We start from the raw sequence: 18,297 nt of genomic DNA, 5'->3' as shown, positions 1-18,297 counted from the left end.
CCTGAGAGTCTGTCCAGGACGGACCTCATTGCGAGCCTCTGCAGCCCTCCCCACCTCCTTCTAACTTGGCTTTCCGCAAAGGGCACGGGCAGCAGCCAGAAGGATGGATGGGGCAGGAGAATGGGCGTCCCTGACTGGGTGTGGCCTCTCCATTTCCCTGGGTTGGTGGCGCGGGGGGCACCTGACTCGTGACTTCGTTACCTCGAGGAGCCCCTGCCTCCCGCTGTTCAGAAAATGACTCTCTGCCCAGGGCTTCGCCCAGCCTTCTCCAGCCCCGAGGGGTAGATGCTGGGGGCTGGAGCTACCTGCCAACCCGTCAGAGAGGACTGCTGGGTGGGCACCTCTGCCCCTTCTCCGGGGATCTCAGGGCAGGACTCCTGTCTGAACTGCCCCTCTGGGACGAGCAGAGGTGGCCGGGTGGCAGCACCCCCAAGAGGTGTGCTTGCCCCGTGTGGAGCCCAGAGACCCTGTGAGGCCTCAGTGCCACCTGCACGTGCTGCCCCCGCCCCCACTGGCCACTTCCACTAGGGGCTCCCGTGGCCTCCCTCAGTCACAGTGCCCCTCCTTTCCTGTTGTCACTGTCTGCGCTCTGGTCCAACTCCTGCCCGCCCCGCCCCTGCAGAGGTGCACCTCGGAGCCTGGCGCGGGAGAGCTGGGTGAATGCCTGCCAGGTTGGGGGTGTGGCGGTAGGGGCGGGCGCTTTCTCCTCCAGGGGAGCATCACGCCAAGTGACGACGCTAGCAGCAAAGGTGTATGGGGACAGGCTAGGCTGACCGGAGGGTATGGTGTGTCCAGTGCCAAGGCCGCGCCCGTACAGGGGATGGGCTGTGCCCTGTGGGGCCTGAGTCACCCTTGGGGGTGGAAGCTGAGAGGTGACAGTCCCGAGGGGTGGCCCTGGCACTGCCCTCCGGGGCTGCATGGAGGCACCAGGCCCTGCAGTCCCCGGGGCACACTGGCAGGTTCCCGGGGGGCTGCAGGGAATGGGGCGGTCAGCCTGCCCCGATTCTCAATCCGCTCTGTCCCCTGCAGACGGAGGGGTGCAGCCTGGCCCCGTCCCCAAGTCGCTGCAGAAGCAGAGGCGGGTGCTAGAGCGCTTGGTCAGCAGCGAATGTGAGTACGGCCGCCGGTCCTGCGCTTCCGACACCTCTTGCTGTGCTGTCTCTCCCACCACCCTGAGCCCTGCTCCCTCCTGCCAGTCCAGGCCTGGCCTCCAGAGTCTTGGTGGCATGATGGATTTTCAGTCCCTCTGGGGCTGTTGACTGGGTGTCAGTGTTCTGGGCTCTGGGATCTGGACCCTGCCCACTGGGAGCATGCACTCTGGAGGGACAGGGAGGGCAGCATGACAGTCCCTGCAGGACAGAGAGCTGCCGGGGGCTGCAAGCACGCTGGGTGCCCGAGCCAGCGAGGGTGAGGAGGCAGCTAGCCCTCGGAGGGCACCGGGGGGTGCTCCAGGCCAAGCAGATGTCACAGGCAGAGGCCTGGGGGCACCCAGCATGGGCTGTGGGGAGGTGGGGGATAGAGGGCAGAACATGGCGGGTGGAGGTAGTGAAGGTGTGCCAGGCACACAGTAGGCCTGGCACACAGTAGGTCCTCAGAGGATACGCGTTGACTGGCGGGGTTAGGAGGGGGCTGAGCTGCAGGGCGTCAGTGCTGTGAGCAGCCAGGGCCAAGGGAGGGAAAGGATCACAGGGGCCCTGGCGATGACCGTGGCTGAGGAGTCAGTGTTGGAGCTGGGCTCAGGCAGCCCCTAGGCTTGAAGAGCTAGGGAGGGGGCCGCTTCGGGGGAGGGACAGCACATCACCAAGGCGAGGAGGCCATTGGCAGGCCCGTCTGCCTCTCTCCTCCCGTCGTCCGGGCCCAGGGAGGGCTTTGCCTGGCCCAGCCAGCGTGCCCCTGCTCGCCTGGCCACGCAGGGTGACAGTGCTTGCAGTCTTGCAGACCCCATGTGTTCTCTTCTGTGCTTCAGCCAAGAGCTACATAGCGCTGGACGACTTCGTGGAGATCACCAAGAAGTACGCCAAGGGCGTCATCCCCGCCGACCTGTTCCTGCAGGACGACGACGATGACGAGCTGGCAGGCAAGAGCCCTGAGGACCTGCCCCTGCGCCTGAAGGTGAGCGTGGCTGGAGGCACCCGTGGAGGGCTCTCGGCCCGGGCCGCGCCCCCCTGCGCCCCCCAGTGCTCCCCGGGGAGTTGTAGGTGGGGGGCCTCAGGGACTGTGTAGCTTGTCCCTGCGGAGGCCTGTCCTGCAGGGACGTCACCGTAACTGCGTAAGGACGCGTCCTTGTGAAGGGAGGCCTTTCACGTGTGCTCAGGCTCTGAAACCAAGGGCACTGTTGGGGGCGGGCAGGTTCAGTGGGTGATGGACAAGCAGAGGCACCTTCTCATCCTTCCCTGCCAAACGCCATAGGGGGACAGGATGCCGTGCCCTGGAGGCCGCCTTTCACTTAGACTTCGTCATTTTGAAAAATTATCCGTTTATGGCACAGAGTGGAGGTCAGTTCCTCGAAGATGCCTTTTCCCTAAAGCAGAGTGCTGTGTTCAGTCGGCCAGGAGGCCCCTGCAGTGGTGCCTGTTTATCTGGATCTGCAGGGGCTCGGGGAGCAAGCCGGGTGTCGTGTGGAGAGAGTGGCAGGGAGGTGACCGAGGGCCGACCTGAAGGGGGGAGCGTGCGCTTACACCGTTGGCCAGCGAGCAGCAGTGGCATCAGGGAGCGAGGGAGGCTTAGCATGCCGACAGCCAGGAGTGGCCGCTCGTGTGGCCCTGGTGTCACAGCTTTTGTTTTCCTGGTCACGTGGTTGTGACTAAGGGTGCAGATGTACAGTGTGGCCACACCGCCCTACACCAGATTTCCCCCAGTTCAGCTCACGGGCTTGAATTAGTTGTGTCTGTATCTCACTTTGCCGAGAACACCAGGATTTACAGAAGTCTGGCTATCTGGCCCCAGACAGGTCCATCACCACGACTGGCCAGGAGGGCCCCGGCCAGCACAAGGGCCTCTGAGCAGGCGAAGCGTCACAGAGGTCCTGGCGTTAGTCACGCAAGAATCCATCGGGTTCTGTGCATCCCCAGCTGCCTTGGGACATGTGTGAGCTGCCGTCAGCCTGGAAGAGTGGGCTGTGTGTGTGCGAGCGGGGTCGGGGCTGGTGACAGGAAGTGTGCTGACGTAAGCACCGTGCTGGGGCCTGGAAATGGAGGCTCAGAAAGCTGCCCTCGGTGGGTGGGGAGGCCGACTTAGAAGCAAGTCCCACAGAGATACTGCAGCCCAGAGAGGTGGGTGTGAAGGCCACGCTCAGGACCAGCGAGCTGAGTGAGAGTCCCTGAGGGCAGGTAGGGTGTCCAGGGTGAAGGTTCTGAGACACAGGGTCGGGATGGCCCAGGAAGCCAACCAGAGAGGCCATGGCTTTTATTGAAGGCCCACTCGGAAGCAGGCCTGGGCTAAGTGTGTTCACAAATGACATTAGTTTTCTTATTAAAGTGAGCGAGGGAAGGTGGAGCATTTGCTGTGGTTCTTCGCAAAGAGGAGGTGCTCCCCAAATGCCAGTGAGGGTCAAAGGTGAAAGGGTAGTGGGAGAAGACCCATGGGCCAGGTGGTCCTGGCCTGGACACCATAGTTTGCATTGTTCTGGCATAATTACTAATAATGCCTGCTTTCAAAAGCATCCTGGTTTGGACAGCAAGTTATGTTACCCTCCTTACTGGTAACAAGCTCAGTGCTGTAAGATATCTGAAAGTCCTTTTTGGGAAAAAGAGATTCCGAAAGAATCTCTTCGGAAGAAGTATTCCGAAAAGAAATAAGGCTCTTTTTTTTTTTTCTTTCAGTTTTTGAAGTTGTCAGAGCACTTTGATTCTTTTACAGTTTGTCTCATTAAAAGCCTTTGGAAAAAGAGAGGATGAATCCTAGCAGGCGTCTCCTGGAACTAAAAGCTGTTCCAGCCTTTATTAGCCCCCTGGAGGACAGAGAAAGGACGCGTGCCTGGGGAGTCCTCAGCACCCCAGTGGGAAGTGCCAGATGCCTCTCTGCGAGCTGATGTGACCCCCAGGGATGTTCCAGGCTCCGAGCTGCCTCTTCTCAAGCCTTTGGTGACAGATGAAACCTTCGTAAAGATGAATTCAGGAATATTTTAAAGGCATAATGTTTTTGTATTAAATTATTGAGAATCCAGCACATGAACATTCACTCAGGTCCGAGCAGAGTCTAGTTGACCTGCTGAGTGAGCGGTGGGTTCCTTGGTCGGCTTCCCCCGTTGTAAAAGGCTGTTTGCTCGGTTTCTCCCATTAGCCGAGCGACTGGTGACCACAGCCCTGGCCAGGTTGCCCTGTCCTGTCCTTTCGTGAACTGACTCCCTACTCATTTTTTTTGGCCACGCTGTGCGACATGCAGGATCTTAGTTCCCCGACCAGGGATCGAACCTGTGCTGCGGAAGCGCAGAGTCCTAACCACTGGACCACCAGGGAAGTCCCCCTACTTATTTTTAAAAATTTCTCTCCTGCTCAAAGAAAAGTTCATTTTAATTTGTTTGGGCTTTCTCTACAGAAAAGGTTTCTAGTCTCACAATTTGGTGGGGCCCCAAGAAGTAGGGCTTGGGTAGAAGCTACAAGGACAGAATTGAGACCTTAAAAGGAGAGAACTCCTGGTCATGGTGGCCCAGGTGCCTCGCCGTGCGGGCAGAGGCTGGCACCATTGGACATCAGGTTCTAGAAGCTTTGTGTCTTTTAAAGGTCCTCTCAACCATGTGATTGTGTGGCCTCATGGGCAAAAAAAAAAAAAAAAAAAAATAGTGTGAATGGTTTTGAGCATTAGGATAGGATTTCAGATTAGTTTTAAGGTCCCAGCTACTTGGGTACCTCCAGGCTAGCTCCCCCAAAGCTGTCCAGTGCTGGTTGTGCAGAGAGAGAATGGCTGTGGGAATGGCCGCCCTGGGGGGGCCTCTCATCTGTCTGGTTAGAAAGGCCTCGTCCACAGGGATTAGCCGAGAGGCCGCCGCTGACGCACTCACGGCATCGCTGTTGTGTGCTGTTGCGTTTCAGCTGGTGTGTGTGGCTTTGGGTCGAAGGGGCCCCTCCCAGAGGAAGCCGGAGCAGGTTATTTTTGGAGACACTGGTTTGCTGTCTGGCAAGTGTCAGAAATCCACACCAAGGATTATGGCGTCCGACGTCCCCTAGTGCCACCTCCAGGTGGGGTGGGTGCTGTGTCTGCTTCTGGGAAGCTGGCCCCAGTGAGCTGGGGGAGCCCTTAGTTGGTTTACTGGTTTGTTCATTTTCTTGCCCATTCTAAAACAGAGAGTAAGTGGACCGTCACAAACACGTCAGGAGGAATGCAGCTCTGCGTGCATGTGCGTGTGTGTCTGTAGACATGCATGCACGCACACACAGTCTTACACACTCCTGTTTCCACTGTGAGCCCGGGTCACTCTCATCTGGGGGACTCACTCTCCTGGCTGCTCCCGGGCGTCCTGGTCATCCTGAGTTGCCTGCCAGCCATGGCTCTTGGGCAGATGACGGCCACTCAGTTGTACACACCCAGGATCCCTGCCCCTCCTCGGCCCTCTGGTGGGTGGGGCAGAGCGAGTCTGTCCCCAGGGTGTGGGTGGAGGCTGTGCTGCCCACCTCACCAGGGCGCTGACAGGGCTCTGGGCACAGCTGGGCTTTGCTGCCCCCAGGCGTGGGTGACCTCTGCGAGGACCCAGCCCCTGGTGCGGTCCTCCTTGAGGAGGACCGAGTGAGCAGCGGCACTGCCCACAGCTACTTTCTTTATTCACCCCCTTCGGCTTCCCTCCCGTCTCCCCGGAACCGTGGTGGGGCTGGAAGCCTCCAGGATTCTGTACAGAGAACCAGGCAGGTATGGGGGCCACCCTGGGTGGCAGAATCGCCCTCATTTCCCTCACAGCCCCTTATTCATCTTCTGTTGTGGAAAAGGCCTAGGGTTTCTGCTGCTCTTTGCAGTGAGCACAGCCCGGGGGAGTGGGACCCAAGGCAGGGAGCGGTGCTGCCCTTGAACGTGGCTGTGAGGGTTGTGCGTCTGTTCTGAGCAGTCGGTGTGCAGGGGTGGGGGGTGCAGGCGGCTGGCATCGGGCCTCCTGTCGCAGTGAAGACGTCGCATCTGCCCCGTCGCAGCTGAACCCTTTCCATTCACATGGCTGCCGAACTCTCCTTCCCGGAGTCCCTGCTCCGCTCCTGGGCCGGTCAGAGCCCAGCGTAGGCCGGTAAAGCAGTGGTTCCTCTCCCCCTTGGTGGATGGGTGAGCCGCTGAGGCTCGGTGAAGTCCCCTCCACAGGGGTGGCTGAGACGCAAGCAGCCCGGTGCTCTGTCATCTTTGCAAGTGTGAGGCCTGTGGGGAGGGAAGAAGGGGCCAGGTGGGCTCTGCCAGGCGCCCCAGGTCTCGCAGCGAAGACCAGCCCTCATAAGTCTGGAGACCCTGGTGGAGGGTTGGGAGTCAGGGGTGGGCGGGAGGGAGGGGCCGGGCCCTGCAGGATTGGGCGGGATCGAGGGAAGGTTCGTGAGACCACGTGGAGCATCACCACCTGCAGAGGGTGTTACAGGTGGAGGGACCGTGCGGACCAAGGGCCCGGCCGTGGTTGAAATGACGGGCGAGTTCGCTTTGCCCAGAGCCGGGGGCAGTGCGGGTGAGTGACAGAGAGCAGCGACATGGCAGAGAGTGGGGCTCCCACCCTGGCTGCGTTCCAGTGCCCCTCCTTTGTCTGCACCCCTCCTCCCAGGTGGTCAGATACCCGCTGCACGTCATCATGGAGCTGAAAGAGTACCTGATTGATGTGGCGTCGCGGGCGGGCCTGCACTGGCTGTCCACCCTCGTGCCTACCCACCACATCAACGCCCTGGTCTTCTTCTTCATCGTCAGCAACCTCACCATCGACTTCTTCGCCTTCTTTGTGCCCCTGGTCGTCTTCTACCTGTCCTTAATCTCCATGGTCATCTGCACCCTCAAGGTTTTCCAGGACAGCAAGGCCTGGGAGAGCTTCCGTGCCCTCACCAGCCTGCTCCTGCGATTCGAGCCCAACCTGGACGTGGAGCAGGCCGAGGGGAACTTCGGCTGGAACCACCTGGAGCCCTACGTCCACTTCCTGCTGTCTGTCTTCTTCGTCATCTTCTCCTTCCCCATCGCCAGCAAGGACTGCATCCCCTGCTCGGAGCTGGCCGTCGTGTCCGTCTTCTTCACGGTCACTAGCTACATGAGCCTGAGCACCTCGGCCGAGCCCTACACCAGGAGGGCCCTGTTTACTGAGGTGGCGGCCGGCCTGCTCTCCCTTCTGCCCACCGTGCCCGTCGACTGGCGCTACCTGAAGCTCCTGGGCCAGACCTTCTTCACGGTGCCCGTCGGCCACTTCGTCGTCCTGAACGTCAGCATCCCCTGCCTGCTCTATGTGTACCTGCTGTACCTCTTCTTCCGCATGGCCCAGCTGAGAAACTTCAAGGGCGCCTACTGCTACCTGGTCCCCTACCTGGTCTGCTTCATGTGGTGCGAGCTCTCCGTGGTCATCCTGCTCGAGTCCACCGGCCTGGGGCTGGTGCGTGCGTCCATCGGCTACTTCCTCTTCCTCTTCGCTCTCCCCATCCTGGTGGCCGGCCTGGCGCTGATGGCTGCGGTGCGGTTGGCCCACTGGTTCTTGTCCCTGGAGCTCACCAAGGTTGTGGTCACCATGGTGGTCTGCAGCATCCCCCTGCTGGTCCGTTGGTGGACCAGGGCCAACTTCTCCGCGGTGGAGATGGTCAAGTCCCTGACACGGAGCTCCATCGTCAAGCTGATCCTGGTGTGGATCACGGCCATCGTGCTCTTCTGCTGGTTCTACGTGTACCGCTCGGAGGGCATGAAGGTCTACAACTCCACGCTGACCTGGCAGCAGTACGGCTTCCTGTGCGGGCCGAGGGCCTGGAAGGAGACCAACATGGCCCGCACCCAGATCCTCTGCAGCCACCTGGAGGGCCACAGGGTCACGTGGACCGGCCGCTTCAAGTATGTCCGCGTGACGGAGATCGACAACAGCGCCGAGTCGGCCATCAACATGCTCCCGCTCTTCATCGGCGACTGGGTGCGCTGCCTCTACGGTGAGGCCTACCCGTCCTGCAGCTCGGGCAACGTCTCCACGGCCGAGGAGGAGCTCTGCCGCCTCAAGCTGCTGGCCAAGCACCCCTGCCACATCAAGAAGTTCGACCGGCACAAGTTCGAGATCACTGTGGGCATGCCCTACAGTGGCGCCAACGGCACCCGCGGCCCCGAGGAGGACGACATCACCAAGGACATCGTGCTGCGGGCCAGCAGCGAGTTCAAGGACGTGCTGCTCCACCTGCGCCAGGGCAGCGTCATCGAGTTCAGCACCGTCCTCGAGGGCCGCCTGGGCAGCAAGTGGCCCGTCTTCGAGCTCAAGGCCATCAGCTGCCTCAACTGCATGGCGCAGCTCTCACCAGCCAGGCGGCAGGTGAAGGTCGAGCGGGACTGGCGCAGCACCGTGCACGGCGCCGTGAAGTTCGCCTTCGACTTCTTCTTCTTCCCCTTCCTGTCGGTGGCCTGAGGATGCGTCCTGTTGCAGGAGTGTCGGTGCATGTGGCTGCCAGGACCTCCCCCCACGGCCTCCCGGCTGAACAGCGCAACACTAACCACTGTGCGTGCGTGTGTGTGTGTGTGTGTGTGTGTGTGTGTGTGTGTGTGTGTCCGCACGCATGCGCAAACGCAGGGCTTTGGAGACCATTTGTCACGTGTAGTCTGCTCACACCTCTGTGAACGGGCTGACTCCTTTAGCTCTGTCCACTTTGACTGCCCAGTGTGGTTGGAAATGGCATGCACAGCCTCGACCCGCAGTCCCGACCTCTCCGTGCGCAGCTGGTGTGCCAGGCTAGGCCAGGATTCCTGTGCCCGAGAAACACTTTACAGATGCTGCCCTCCCTCCCCCACCACCTCCACGCATGCCCCGGCCCCTCATTTACTTCTGTGTGGGTTTGTTATTTAAAGAACCAATAGTGCTGCTCTGTAAACTCAACGATAGCTTTTCTTATTTATTTGGTCACTGCTAAGCCTTGACAGCTGTTTGTAGATCCTGGGGGCCTGCAGAGCCGCTCTGTCATATGACCAAGGCCCTGCCTGATTCTGAGATCGGAGGCTGCACGCGCAGAAGCCCCGAGCTCTGCATCCTGCAGCCTGCCCGCCTCGCAGCTCTCCTGTCTGGTGGGTAATGGGTGAGTTTGCGAGGGTCTCGCCTGAATCCACCAGCACTAGGAAATAGAAGGAACCCGGGGCGTCCCCTCCCGGTGCTCAGAAACGTTAGGCCATGTTCAGAACCAGAAAGCAGAAAGTCAGGGTCCTAAAGCAGCCGAAATAAAAACCTTTGATGAAATCCACTGTCCTTTACTTTCTTTAAAAGAAACCTTTTTTTCGTATGTGTAAGAGAATCAACAGGTGGCTACCCTTGTACTGAGTTACATACAAGTGCAGCTGGGGTTACAAAGAGCAGAACTGATTCTCAGTGAGCGACCCCGACACTACTAGGTCAGGGGCCCCTGCAGTGTTTGCGCCATCACCCAGCTGTCTGCCCGGGTCTTACTAGGTGTGAAATGCTCATGGTCATGATTATTTGTGAAACTGAAATCACCACTGAAAGGGCACATACGTGGTTATTCGTGGTTCAGTAGCTGTGTTGTTCAGCAGTGTGTTGCTTGTGAAACCGTATCCTGTATTCAGTGATGAACAATGATAATTCCATAGAATTATCATCAGAACTTGAGCCATCTAAGGGGGGGCTAGAGCAGCTTGGGGTCCCTCAGCAAACTTAGCACAGGTGTATGCCTGTCTGGGTCCCTTGGGCAGGGGGACATGTCTGTCTGGGTCCCTCCGGCCTTTGGTTTCTTCCCTGAGGTTGAGGACAGCCTGGTCTCCTCCTGCCCCCCGGTGGGCAGTGCCCCCCACCCAGTGAGCTGCATGTCCAGTTCTTTGCTGTGGTCAGGAAACCTGGAGTTGTTCACACATCCTTCTGTGGTTTGGAGTTGACTCAGGGTGTGGCCACCTCCGTTTTGAAGACTCATCTCACCTTGGTGGGTGGCAGCTGCATCCCGGCATTGCTAACTCTTTCTGTTTTGTCTTCCTGCCTGGTCTGGTCTGCCTGAAATCCCATGTTGGGAAGTGCTCAGGAGGGTGGCATCCCTTTGTGCCTCTGGGTTTCTTCCCAGGTAATGAGATGAGGTTAAATGTCAGCCCCACTCCCCTCTCTGATCTGGAGGTTTGTGAGGCCATGAAGTGAGTTCACAGTTCAGCTTTGCCTCCCAGACTCCCCACTGATTGTCCGGAGGGCGAGGAAGCTGCCTGGCTTTCTGAGTGAATGCAGATGACCTCATATGATCCTCACTGGGCAGGGGGCAGGTGCTGTGACAGCCCTGATCCACAGAAAACAGGTTCCAGTATTAGACCGAGATCTGCCGGTGCCCTGTCCTCTGGGTCACGCTGTTATTCAGCTCCTGAGCAGAGCACCTCCTTGGAGCAGGGGGTGGTGTGGTCTCATGGGGATTGCCCTGCATCCGCCATTCAGCCCCTGTCCCTAGGTCCCAGTGTCCTGATCTATAAAATGTAAGTCTGGGTTAGGTCAGTGGTTTGCAAAACTACTTAGCAATGAAACGCTGTTTAAAAAACCAAGTGTGGGACTTCCGTGGTGGTGCAGTGGTTAAGAATCCGCCTGCCAATGCAGGGGACACGAGTTAGAGCCCTGGTCCGGGAGGATCCCACATGCCGCGGAGCAACTAAGCCCGTGCACCACAACTACTGAGCCTGCGCTCTAGAGCCCATGGGCCACAACTACTGAGCCCACGTGCCACAACTACTGAAGCCCACGTGCCTAGAGCCCATGCTCCGCAACTAGAGAAAGCCCGCATGCAGCAACCAAGACCCAACGCAGCCAAAAAATTAAAAAAAAAAAAGCCAAATGTATTTGATCAGATGGGCCTTGCTAGGTTCCTCCCTGTTTACCACACTTCGTTCAGTACTTTACTACAGTTATCTACGGTGATAACTCCTTCCTGGAACAGGCTTTCTGTCTTAAATATTTTAGGCAGTAAGGGTGAAGTTCAAAGGTTCTTCCTGAGTCTTTTGGGTCTTGCTTCCTTTCAGTTCTAAATAATCCACATGCCAGAGTGGCACATCTTGGAGCAGCTTGCCCCGAACACACCCCCATCAGTCTCAAAAGAAAGTTTTAAGAGAAACTTCTTTCACATTCTCAAGGAACAGATAATTGGTATAAACACGAATAAAGAAAAGAGCGACTTTGGATGGAAGAATCTTACAAGAGTTTATTGATGGTCTGATGTAACTTCCTCATAAAAACCAGTGCCTCATCCAAACCCATTTGGGAAGGAACACTTTTCCTTAGGACTTTGTTAGCAGCAATGTTGCCTTTTTCCTGGTTTCCTCTTGAAGCCAAGGAGGACCTTGTGGGGCTCCTAGCCACAGAAGCCTTTTTGTGTCCCCTGTTTCTTGTTTGTAGGAAATAGGTTTCAGCCTCTGTGACCTTCCCTGAGTTCCAAAGGGCAGGTTCAAACAGCTGTTGACCAGGGAAAGGAGGTAATGCAGAGACAAGGGAGGAGCAGTCAAAAAACAATAGTGCAGCCTTGGGGCAGGTCCTGGTTCTGCCTCAAAGGATACACATAACAATATCTCTGAGCTCTTCTACAAAACTAAAATCCCCAACAAATGGAGGATGTTAAGTACTTGATGAAGCGTTCTTCATTCCAGAGAAGGTCACAGTTTGACAACCTCAAGAACCAGAGAAGCTCATCAGGAAACTACCTGAGGCCAGATTAAAGGAGTGCAGGCACCCGCACCCTGCCCGCACCCTGATAATAATCAGCAACCCACACTTGAGCCACTGCTATAAAACTCCTCACCAAAGCCTTGGGTTGGGACACACAGTTTTTGAGGGCAGAAGCCCGCTGTGTCCCCCTTTGCCTGGCAAGGCAATAAAGAAATTCTTTTCTATACCCAAACAAACAAATAAACAAAAACAAATGTACAGAACTCCATGCAAAAACAGTGTTATTTGTAAGTTCAGGTGTAACCTATGCAGCAGATGAGAACAGGAAGCCACCTGGTGGGTTTGAACCCCTCATCCCAGCTGTGTGACCTCGGGCAGATTCACACTTTCCAGGCCTCCGGTGCCTTTTCTGTAAATTGGGGATGTCACAGGGCCTGCCTCATCGGTTGTTTTTAGGATTAAACTAGTTAATTTTATCGCAGGGTGGTCACAACAGTGTCAGGCACTAGTAAATCTCAGTACACTTGTGAATGTTTTAAATGAAGTTAAGCATTCATGGAACTTTAGAACCAATTAAGAACCTTTATATAGGCCCTCACCAGACGAATGTCCCGTCTAGCTTTTAAAAAGTTTAACCTTTGTGAAAATAACCATGTTTAGCTGAACGGAACTTATTGGAGTGGCTTAATCCAAACAGGGGGACTGGTGTCAGACGATGCTCTGTCTGCATCCACCTCCCAACCACCAAACCTGCCGGGACACACAGTCCTGCCTTTCTGCCTGCATCACAGCTTTACTTCCTCGTGACTACGCATCCAGAAAAGGTTGGCTAATACGTATGACTTATCATCGAAAACATGCCTTATTTAACTTAACTAATGAGCTCTGATGGCGTTCATTGCCGCCCTCGAACAAATATTTATTGCCCTGTGATGCTGAGCAGATGCTGTAATTGCACGGTTGGAATCAAACCCAGTTTCCACCCTCAGGGAAATCACACAAGTCAGATGTGTGTGGGCCCCAGTGCAGAGTCAGAAGTGCCCTCCTGCCTTCAGACACAGGAAGTGCTATGGGGGCCCAGAGAAGGCAGAACTTCAGCCTGGGGAGGGAGACGGGGTCCGGAAGGCTTCTGGGAGGATGTGGGGTTTGCCCCATTTTGATAACAAGGGGAGAGACTGGATTTGGTGAGGTCAGAGGAAGACTATTCAACCTTCAGGGCACCCATTGACGCCTCAGGCGTCGCCCAGGACGCCAGGGGGTTCCAGAGGATAGAGCTTGGGATCCAAAGGCCAGGTTGGAATTGAGTCTCTGTCCTGCAGGCAGCTAGAGCCCCTCTCTTGACTCTGAAGCCAGGGTCCTCATAAGGTCAGGGCTGAGCTCTGGAAAATGGGTCAGAGGGTACTTTAAGGCACCGTGTGGAGGAGAAAGGAGACAGTGGAAAGGTCATCCCCCATCTCCCAGCAGACCTGGCCAGCTGGCCCTTTGGTGGTAGATACTACTTCTATGGATGCTTCCACGGGGCCATAAACACCAAATGGCCTTGACCCCTGTGGCCCTGAGGGTCCCCGGCCTGCTTGCTGTCCTCCTTTCCTGTTGGTAAACAGGCCGCTGTCTGCCGGGCCCAGGACCAGGTGGTAGGCGCATGGAGGGATCTGCAGAGGTCAGGCTGTTGGCGGCAGAATCCTGCTTCCGGGAGCTGATCCCCACCCTCTGTGAGGGGGGTAGGGGACCTAGGTCTCTGAGCGTCACTTTGTTTACATGAGGCTGTTTGGTCCTGAGAACTAGGTCCCATGGCCGGCCCCCTGCCAACATTTACACATGAGAATTGTTAAAGGTTCATGTTCACGTTGTGTGGACTTGGCCAAAGTTACATGGCCAGGAGGTGGCAGAGCTGGGACAGAACCAAAGCCTGTTCTTTTTACAGAGCCACAAAGAAACCACCATTTTCCTGGGGCTTAAAATCCCTTTTCAGGGCTTCCCTGGTGGCGCAGTGGTTGAGAGTCCGCCTGCCGATGCAGGGGACACGGGTTCGTGCTCCGGTCCGGGAGGATCCCACATGCCGCGGAGCGGCTGGGCCCGTGAGCCGTGGCCGCTGAGCCTGCGCGTCCGGAGCCTGTGCTCCACAACGGGAGAGGCCACAACAGTGAGAGGCCCGTGTACTGCAAAAAAAAAAAAAAAAAAAAAAATCCCTTTTCAGAACATTGCCCACAGGGGCCACGCTTGGGCCTGCCAGGAAAGAACTGTGCTGACTGCAGGGGCCACCAGCAGGTCACACCACGTCTGAGCGCCTGCCAGGCCTTCATCTCTCTGGGCCTGTGGGAGCACGGGGGGCTGGTCTGTGGTGGTGGGTGGGTTGTCTCACGACGCTTCCATGAAGCATCAGAGCGTTTGCGCTGCTCGGGGAAGACCCAGTTGAGGCCTGGAGAGGGTTTGGCACCAGAGCTTCCCACGCATGGCAGTGAGACCACCCCCGCTTCTGAGTGCCCCAGAGGGGTATTCTTTCACGGAACCTGCCCTGTCCATCCTCTTGAGGGGCGGACAGCAGTATCAGAAAGGCCGCACTCCCCTGTGGACGTGCTGCTAAAGACCAGCTCTTCAACGTTCAGTTATTCAAATGCTCTTTTCCATTTTTTCATTTCCACTCCTATATCCCAATCACACGTCATGTAACTGCAAAAACCCAAATTTCTGCATGTACCTGTTTCAAAGTTGTCCATAAAGCAGGACCTTGTCGTTCCTGAACGTGCCGTGAGACAACAGAATCCTTTAACCATCCCAACTCCCAATCTGCATGTCCAGATGTCAGGGTTAAAGCCACACCAGCCTGCTGTGCACACGTAAACCTCACCGAGAAGCGCTGGGAGAGCTCCCTGCACCTGGCAGGGTCTTCACCTGGGGAAAAGTGCTGCTTGTCATCATGGAATAAAGAAAATTCATTCGTTTAACAAATGCTGAGCACCTACGGTGTGCTGTGTTCTTCTCAGGTACAGGGGATGCAGCAGTGAACAAAGCGGTCCCCACCCTGGTGGGTGTGACGTTTCCTGGTGGGGGGCTGGGGGGACCATCAGCCAATAATAAAGTGACATAATGCCCAGTAGAGAAAGGGGCCACAATTACCTGCCATGAGCGCTTTAGAGGCTCCTGTCCAATTTGCCAGGGTTCGTGTGTTTTCTCCTTTAATCATCATGGCAGTCATTGCAAGATAGACATTTCCACTTTGAAGATGCGGGAGGGAAAATAACCACCCCCAGAGGTGTCTATGTGCTAATCCTCTAAACGAGGCAAAAGGGACTCCGCAGATGGGTTAAGGGTTTTGAGATGGGAGAGGATCCTGGATTAGCCAGGTGGATGCAATGCAATCAAAAGCGTCCTTATGAGAGAGGGGCAGGAGTATTATCAGGGAGAGAGAGATTGAGGATGATATGCTACTGGATTGAAAATGAAGGAAGGGACCATGAACCAAGGAATGTAGATGCCCCTAGAAACTGGAAAAGGCAAGGGATGGATTCTCCCCTAGAGTCTCCAGAGGAAACCGGCCCTGCTTGGGAGTTTTCATCTTGATATTAGCCCGGTGAGACCCATTTCAGAGTCTGACCTCCAGAACGGTAAGATAATGAATGTGGATTGTTTTGGGTCACTAAGTTTGTGGTCACTGGTTACAGCAGCCACAGGAAACTCATACAGAAATGGAGTGGGTCAGGAAGTTAGTGTTCTCTTCCAGCCCACACAGCCGAGTCTTAATGCAGCTCAGACTCAAGCCCCCCTGCTGGCCCTCTGCCTGGCCATTTCCTCCCAGCTCCATAGAGCAGTTTGAAGTTCTCTTCCTGTAGTGGAAGCTGAAGTACACATTTATGGCGGTACTGAGCGAGGAGGAGAGTGGCCGTCCTCCTGTTACACGGGGGACAGAAGACCTCTGTGTTCTGACCATAAGTGCTCTTGACAGGTGGAAATTCCCAGGGGCCTCAAAACCTTTCTGCAGATAGGGGGAGATGGGGGGTATAAATTATATATGAAATGAATGGATGAAAAAATAAAATGGACACAGTAGTTACTTTTAGAAAGCAAAATGAGTAGATTAGGATATCCTTAAAAGGGTACCTAGCTACGTTTTTTTTTTTTTTTGCGGTACGCGGGCCTCTCACTGTTGTAGCCTCTCCCGTTGCGGAGCACAGGCTCCGGACGCGCAGGCTCAGCGGCCATGGCTCACGGGCCCAGCCGCTCCGCTGGGATTCTCCCGGACCGGGGAACGAACCCGCGTCCCCTGCATCGGCAGGTGGACTCTCAACCACTGCACCACCAGGGAAGCCCCATGAAGGTTTTTAAAGGGAATAAGGGAAATAATTTCAGTTAATCATTGAGATGGGAGCTCAGGGCCGTCGCCATCTCCCTCTGTGTGCAGGCTTGTGTGCAGACTTGTCAATTCCTCACGACCTTTCTTTAGATAATATCTTGTTCACACAGTTTGTGAGATTACTGAAGGGGAAGCTAGGGAAGCGATCTTGTCATCTGTTAATTACTTATTCTTTATTCCTACTTCTTGATCTACAGAAAGAACCAACAAATCAGGAAGGTATTGTGTGAGCAAAAGATTTGAAAGGTGTGCTTGGGCCAGAGATGAGTAGGGCATGGGGGCGCCTGATTTAAAAGTTAGTCACGATGTAGTTTTGCTAAAGTGACAAGAGAAAAGGGATTTCCTGCAGAGGACTGTTTCCTGCAAAGAGCTATTTACAAATCCCCCCCCTTCAGATATCATTCCATTTCTATGGGATTAAGGATGAAGGTCCATCTTCTGTAACTGCTTAATCCTGAGAAAGGGCGTCGAGGTCTTAGAGTGAAAGGTAGCGACATGGGTTTGAAGCGTCTCTGTGCTGACAGTTGTAGCTGCCCATTTACATATACGGGCAGAACAAGCTACTATTATTTTGATGCCCACAAAGATATAGATTATTATGAGCTGTAGTGTTAATCCCGTTCTCTTGAGGGCAGTTCTTGGAATTGTGCTGGCCACAGATTCAATACTGCTCAGGAAAGAGCGGCTTATGTCATGGCTGCAGTCCTGTCATCATGCAGTTAGCTCTCCCTCTGGTGGCAGTTATAGTATCTGTAAAACAACTCAGGAATGTACATCAGCTACTGAATCTGTGACTCTATCGTCCTCATTGTTAACTGCTCGAGCCTGCTCTTTTGTGACTCAGGGAGGCCTGGGAGACCTCAGCTTTTATACAAACAAGAGGCAGGGGACATTGAGGGACCTTTGTACTTGGGAGGGGGCCCGCACAGGGTTCTGCACGGTTCCAGCATTAGCAGATACCAGCACCACTCCATTTATCTTTATCCCTCGCAGGTGCCCTTCTTCTCTGGTAGTAGAGCCCTGACCTTGAGCTGGACCTTTGGCTGCCCAGGAACAGCCCTGTTTCCCAGCCTCCCCTGCTGTGGGCCTAATTTCTGGTCACTGGAAGTAATTGGAATGGATACAACATTCTTCTCCTGTCCTGAGAGTCAGGGGAGAGGTTGGGTTGGCCTCGCTTGGCTCATACACTGACCCCATGACTAAAGCAGGCAAGACACTCGGTCCAGCGCTGCACCCAGCCTGCACACATAAAGGAGCGGAGGTTTCTCCCGAACCAGCTCATAGCCCAGTTACCAGTAGAGGGGAACGTGGCTGCTGGTGGTGATGAACCGCATCCCTGCCCTCCCAGCCTGCGTGGCTGCAGGGACTCCAGATTCTGGCCAGCAGTGCCAGGGGTCCTGGGGGTGCATGCAGAGCCCACACCACCCTCCTGAGTGGTGTCGGTGGTTTGGTCAGCCTGCTGGCTCCGGGTGCAGCAAACCCCTCTCCTCCCCGACCTCGCCCTCCCCCAGCCCCCTCCTCCCTCCCGCAGGCTCCCTGCTGCCCTCCGCGCAAGGCGGCTTCATTCTCAGCATGGACACAGGCTACCCTGATTTCCCACAGGGACGGAGCTGCAGGGTTTGGCAAGACTTCACTGAAGCTTGGTCCCAGTGCGAGGGCAGAGCGATGATGTCATTCAACATGCTTCCAGGGGGCCCAGGCTCCGTGCTGACCACTTCTGCCAGGATTTTCTTCTTTAATCTGCACCACCCCACGAGGTAGGTGCTATCATTCTCCATGCTTTGTGGATGAGAAAACTGAGACACGGGAAAGGTAGGTAATGTCCCCAAGATCCACAACTGTCATCAAAGCCAGGCTTTGAATCCCTGAACTGGGCTCCAGCGTCCCTGCCCTGAACCACTTAGCCTCTGTGCTGCTCACATAGTGGGCACCCAAAGAACATTTGTCGAGCGAACAAATGAGTGATTAAGCAGGTTTGTAAAGGTAAATGGTGAAGTTAGTTCTCATCTGGCACCCCTCATAGGTGTTACACGTGTATTAAATGAATAAGTCACTTCTCCAGCCATCCATCTCTATTTTGCATGTTTGTACATCTTTTTGCATCATTTTAATAATGGATTCCTTTCCATTTTTATTTTTACTTTTGTCTTCCTAATATTGCTGCCTTTTGCGGATGTCAGTTCCTCTCTGAAATTCATTG

The 18,297-nt window shown here is 55.6% G+C and overlaps 1 protein-coding gene across 2 annotated transcripts in view; it reads left to right on the top strand.

Moving 5' to 3' along the window:
- The window catches only part of WFS1 (wolframin ER transmembrane glycoprotein), a 28,022-nt gene extending 18,657 nt beyond the window's left edge, over positions 1-9,365 (top strand). The window contains exons 6-9 of one of the 2 annotated variants that reach the window (XM_032633242.1): positions 1,030-1,110; positions 1,967-2,112; positions 2,947-3,087; positions 6,719-9,365. In XM_032633242.1, coding sequence (XP_032489133.1) covers positions 1,030-1,110; positions 1,967-2,112; positions 2,947-3,087; positions 6,719-8,527 — 2,177 coding nt within the window. In that variant the 3' untranslated portion in view covers positions 8,528-9,365. The remainder of the gene's footprint in view (positions 1-1,029; positions 1,111-1,966; positions 2,113-2,946; positions 3,088-6,718) is intronic. The other variant, XM_032633243.1, reaches the window with a different exon arrangement.
- Positions 9,366-18,297: the final 8,932 nt, after the last annotated feature.

The sequence above is a fragment of the Phocoena sinus genome, chromosome 5, assembly GCF_008692025.1.
Source record: "Phocoena sinus isolate mPhoSin1 chromosome 5, mPhoSin1.pri, whole genome shotgun sequence".
Taxonomy (NCBI): domain Eukaryota; kingdom Metazoa; phylum Chordata; class Mammalia; order Artiodactyla; family Phocoenidae; genus Phocoena; species Phocoena sinus.
The sequence above is the reverse complement of the archived record's forward strand: the minus strand, read 5'-3'. Positions and strand labels throughout refer to the sequence as shown.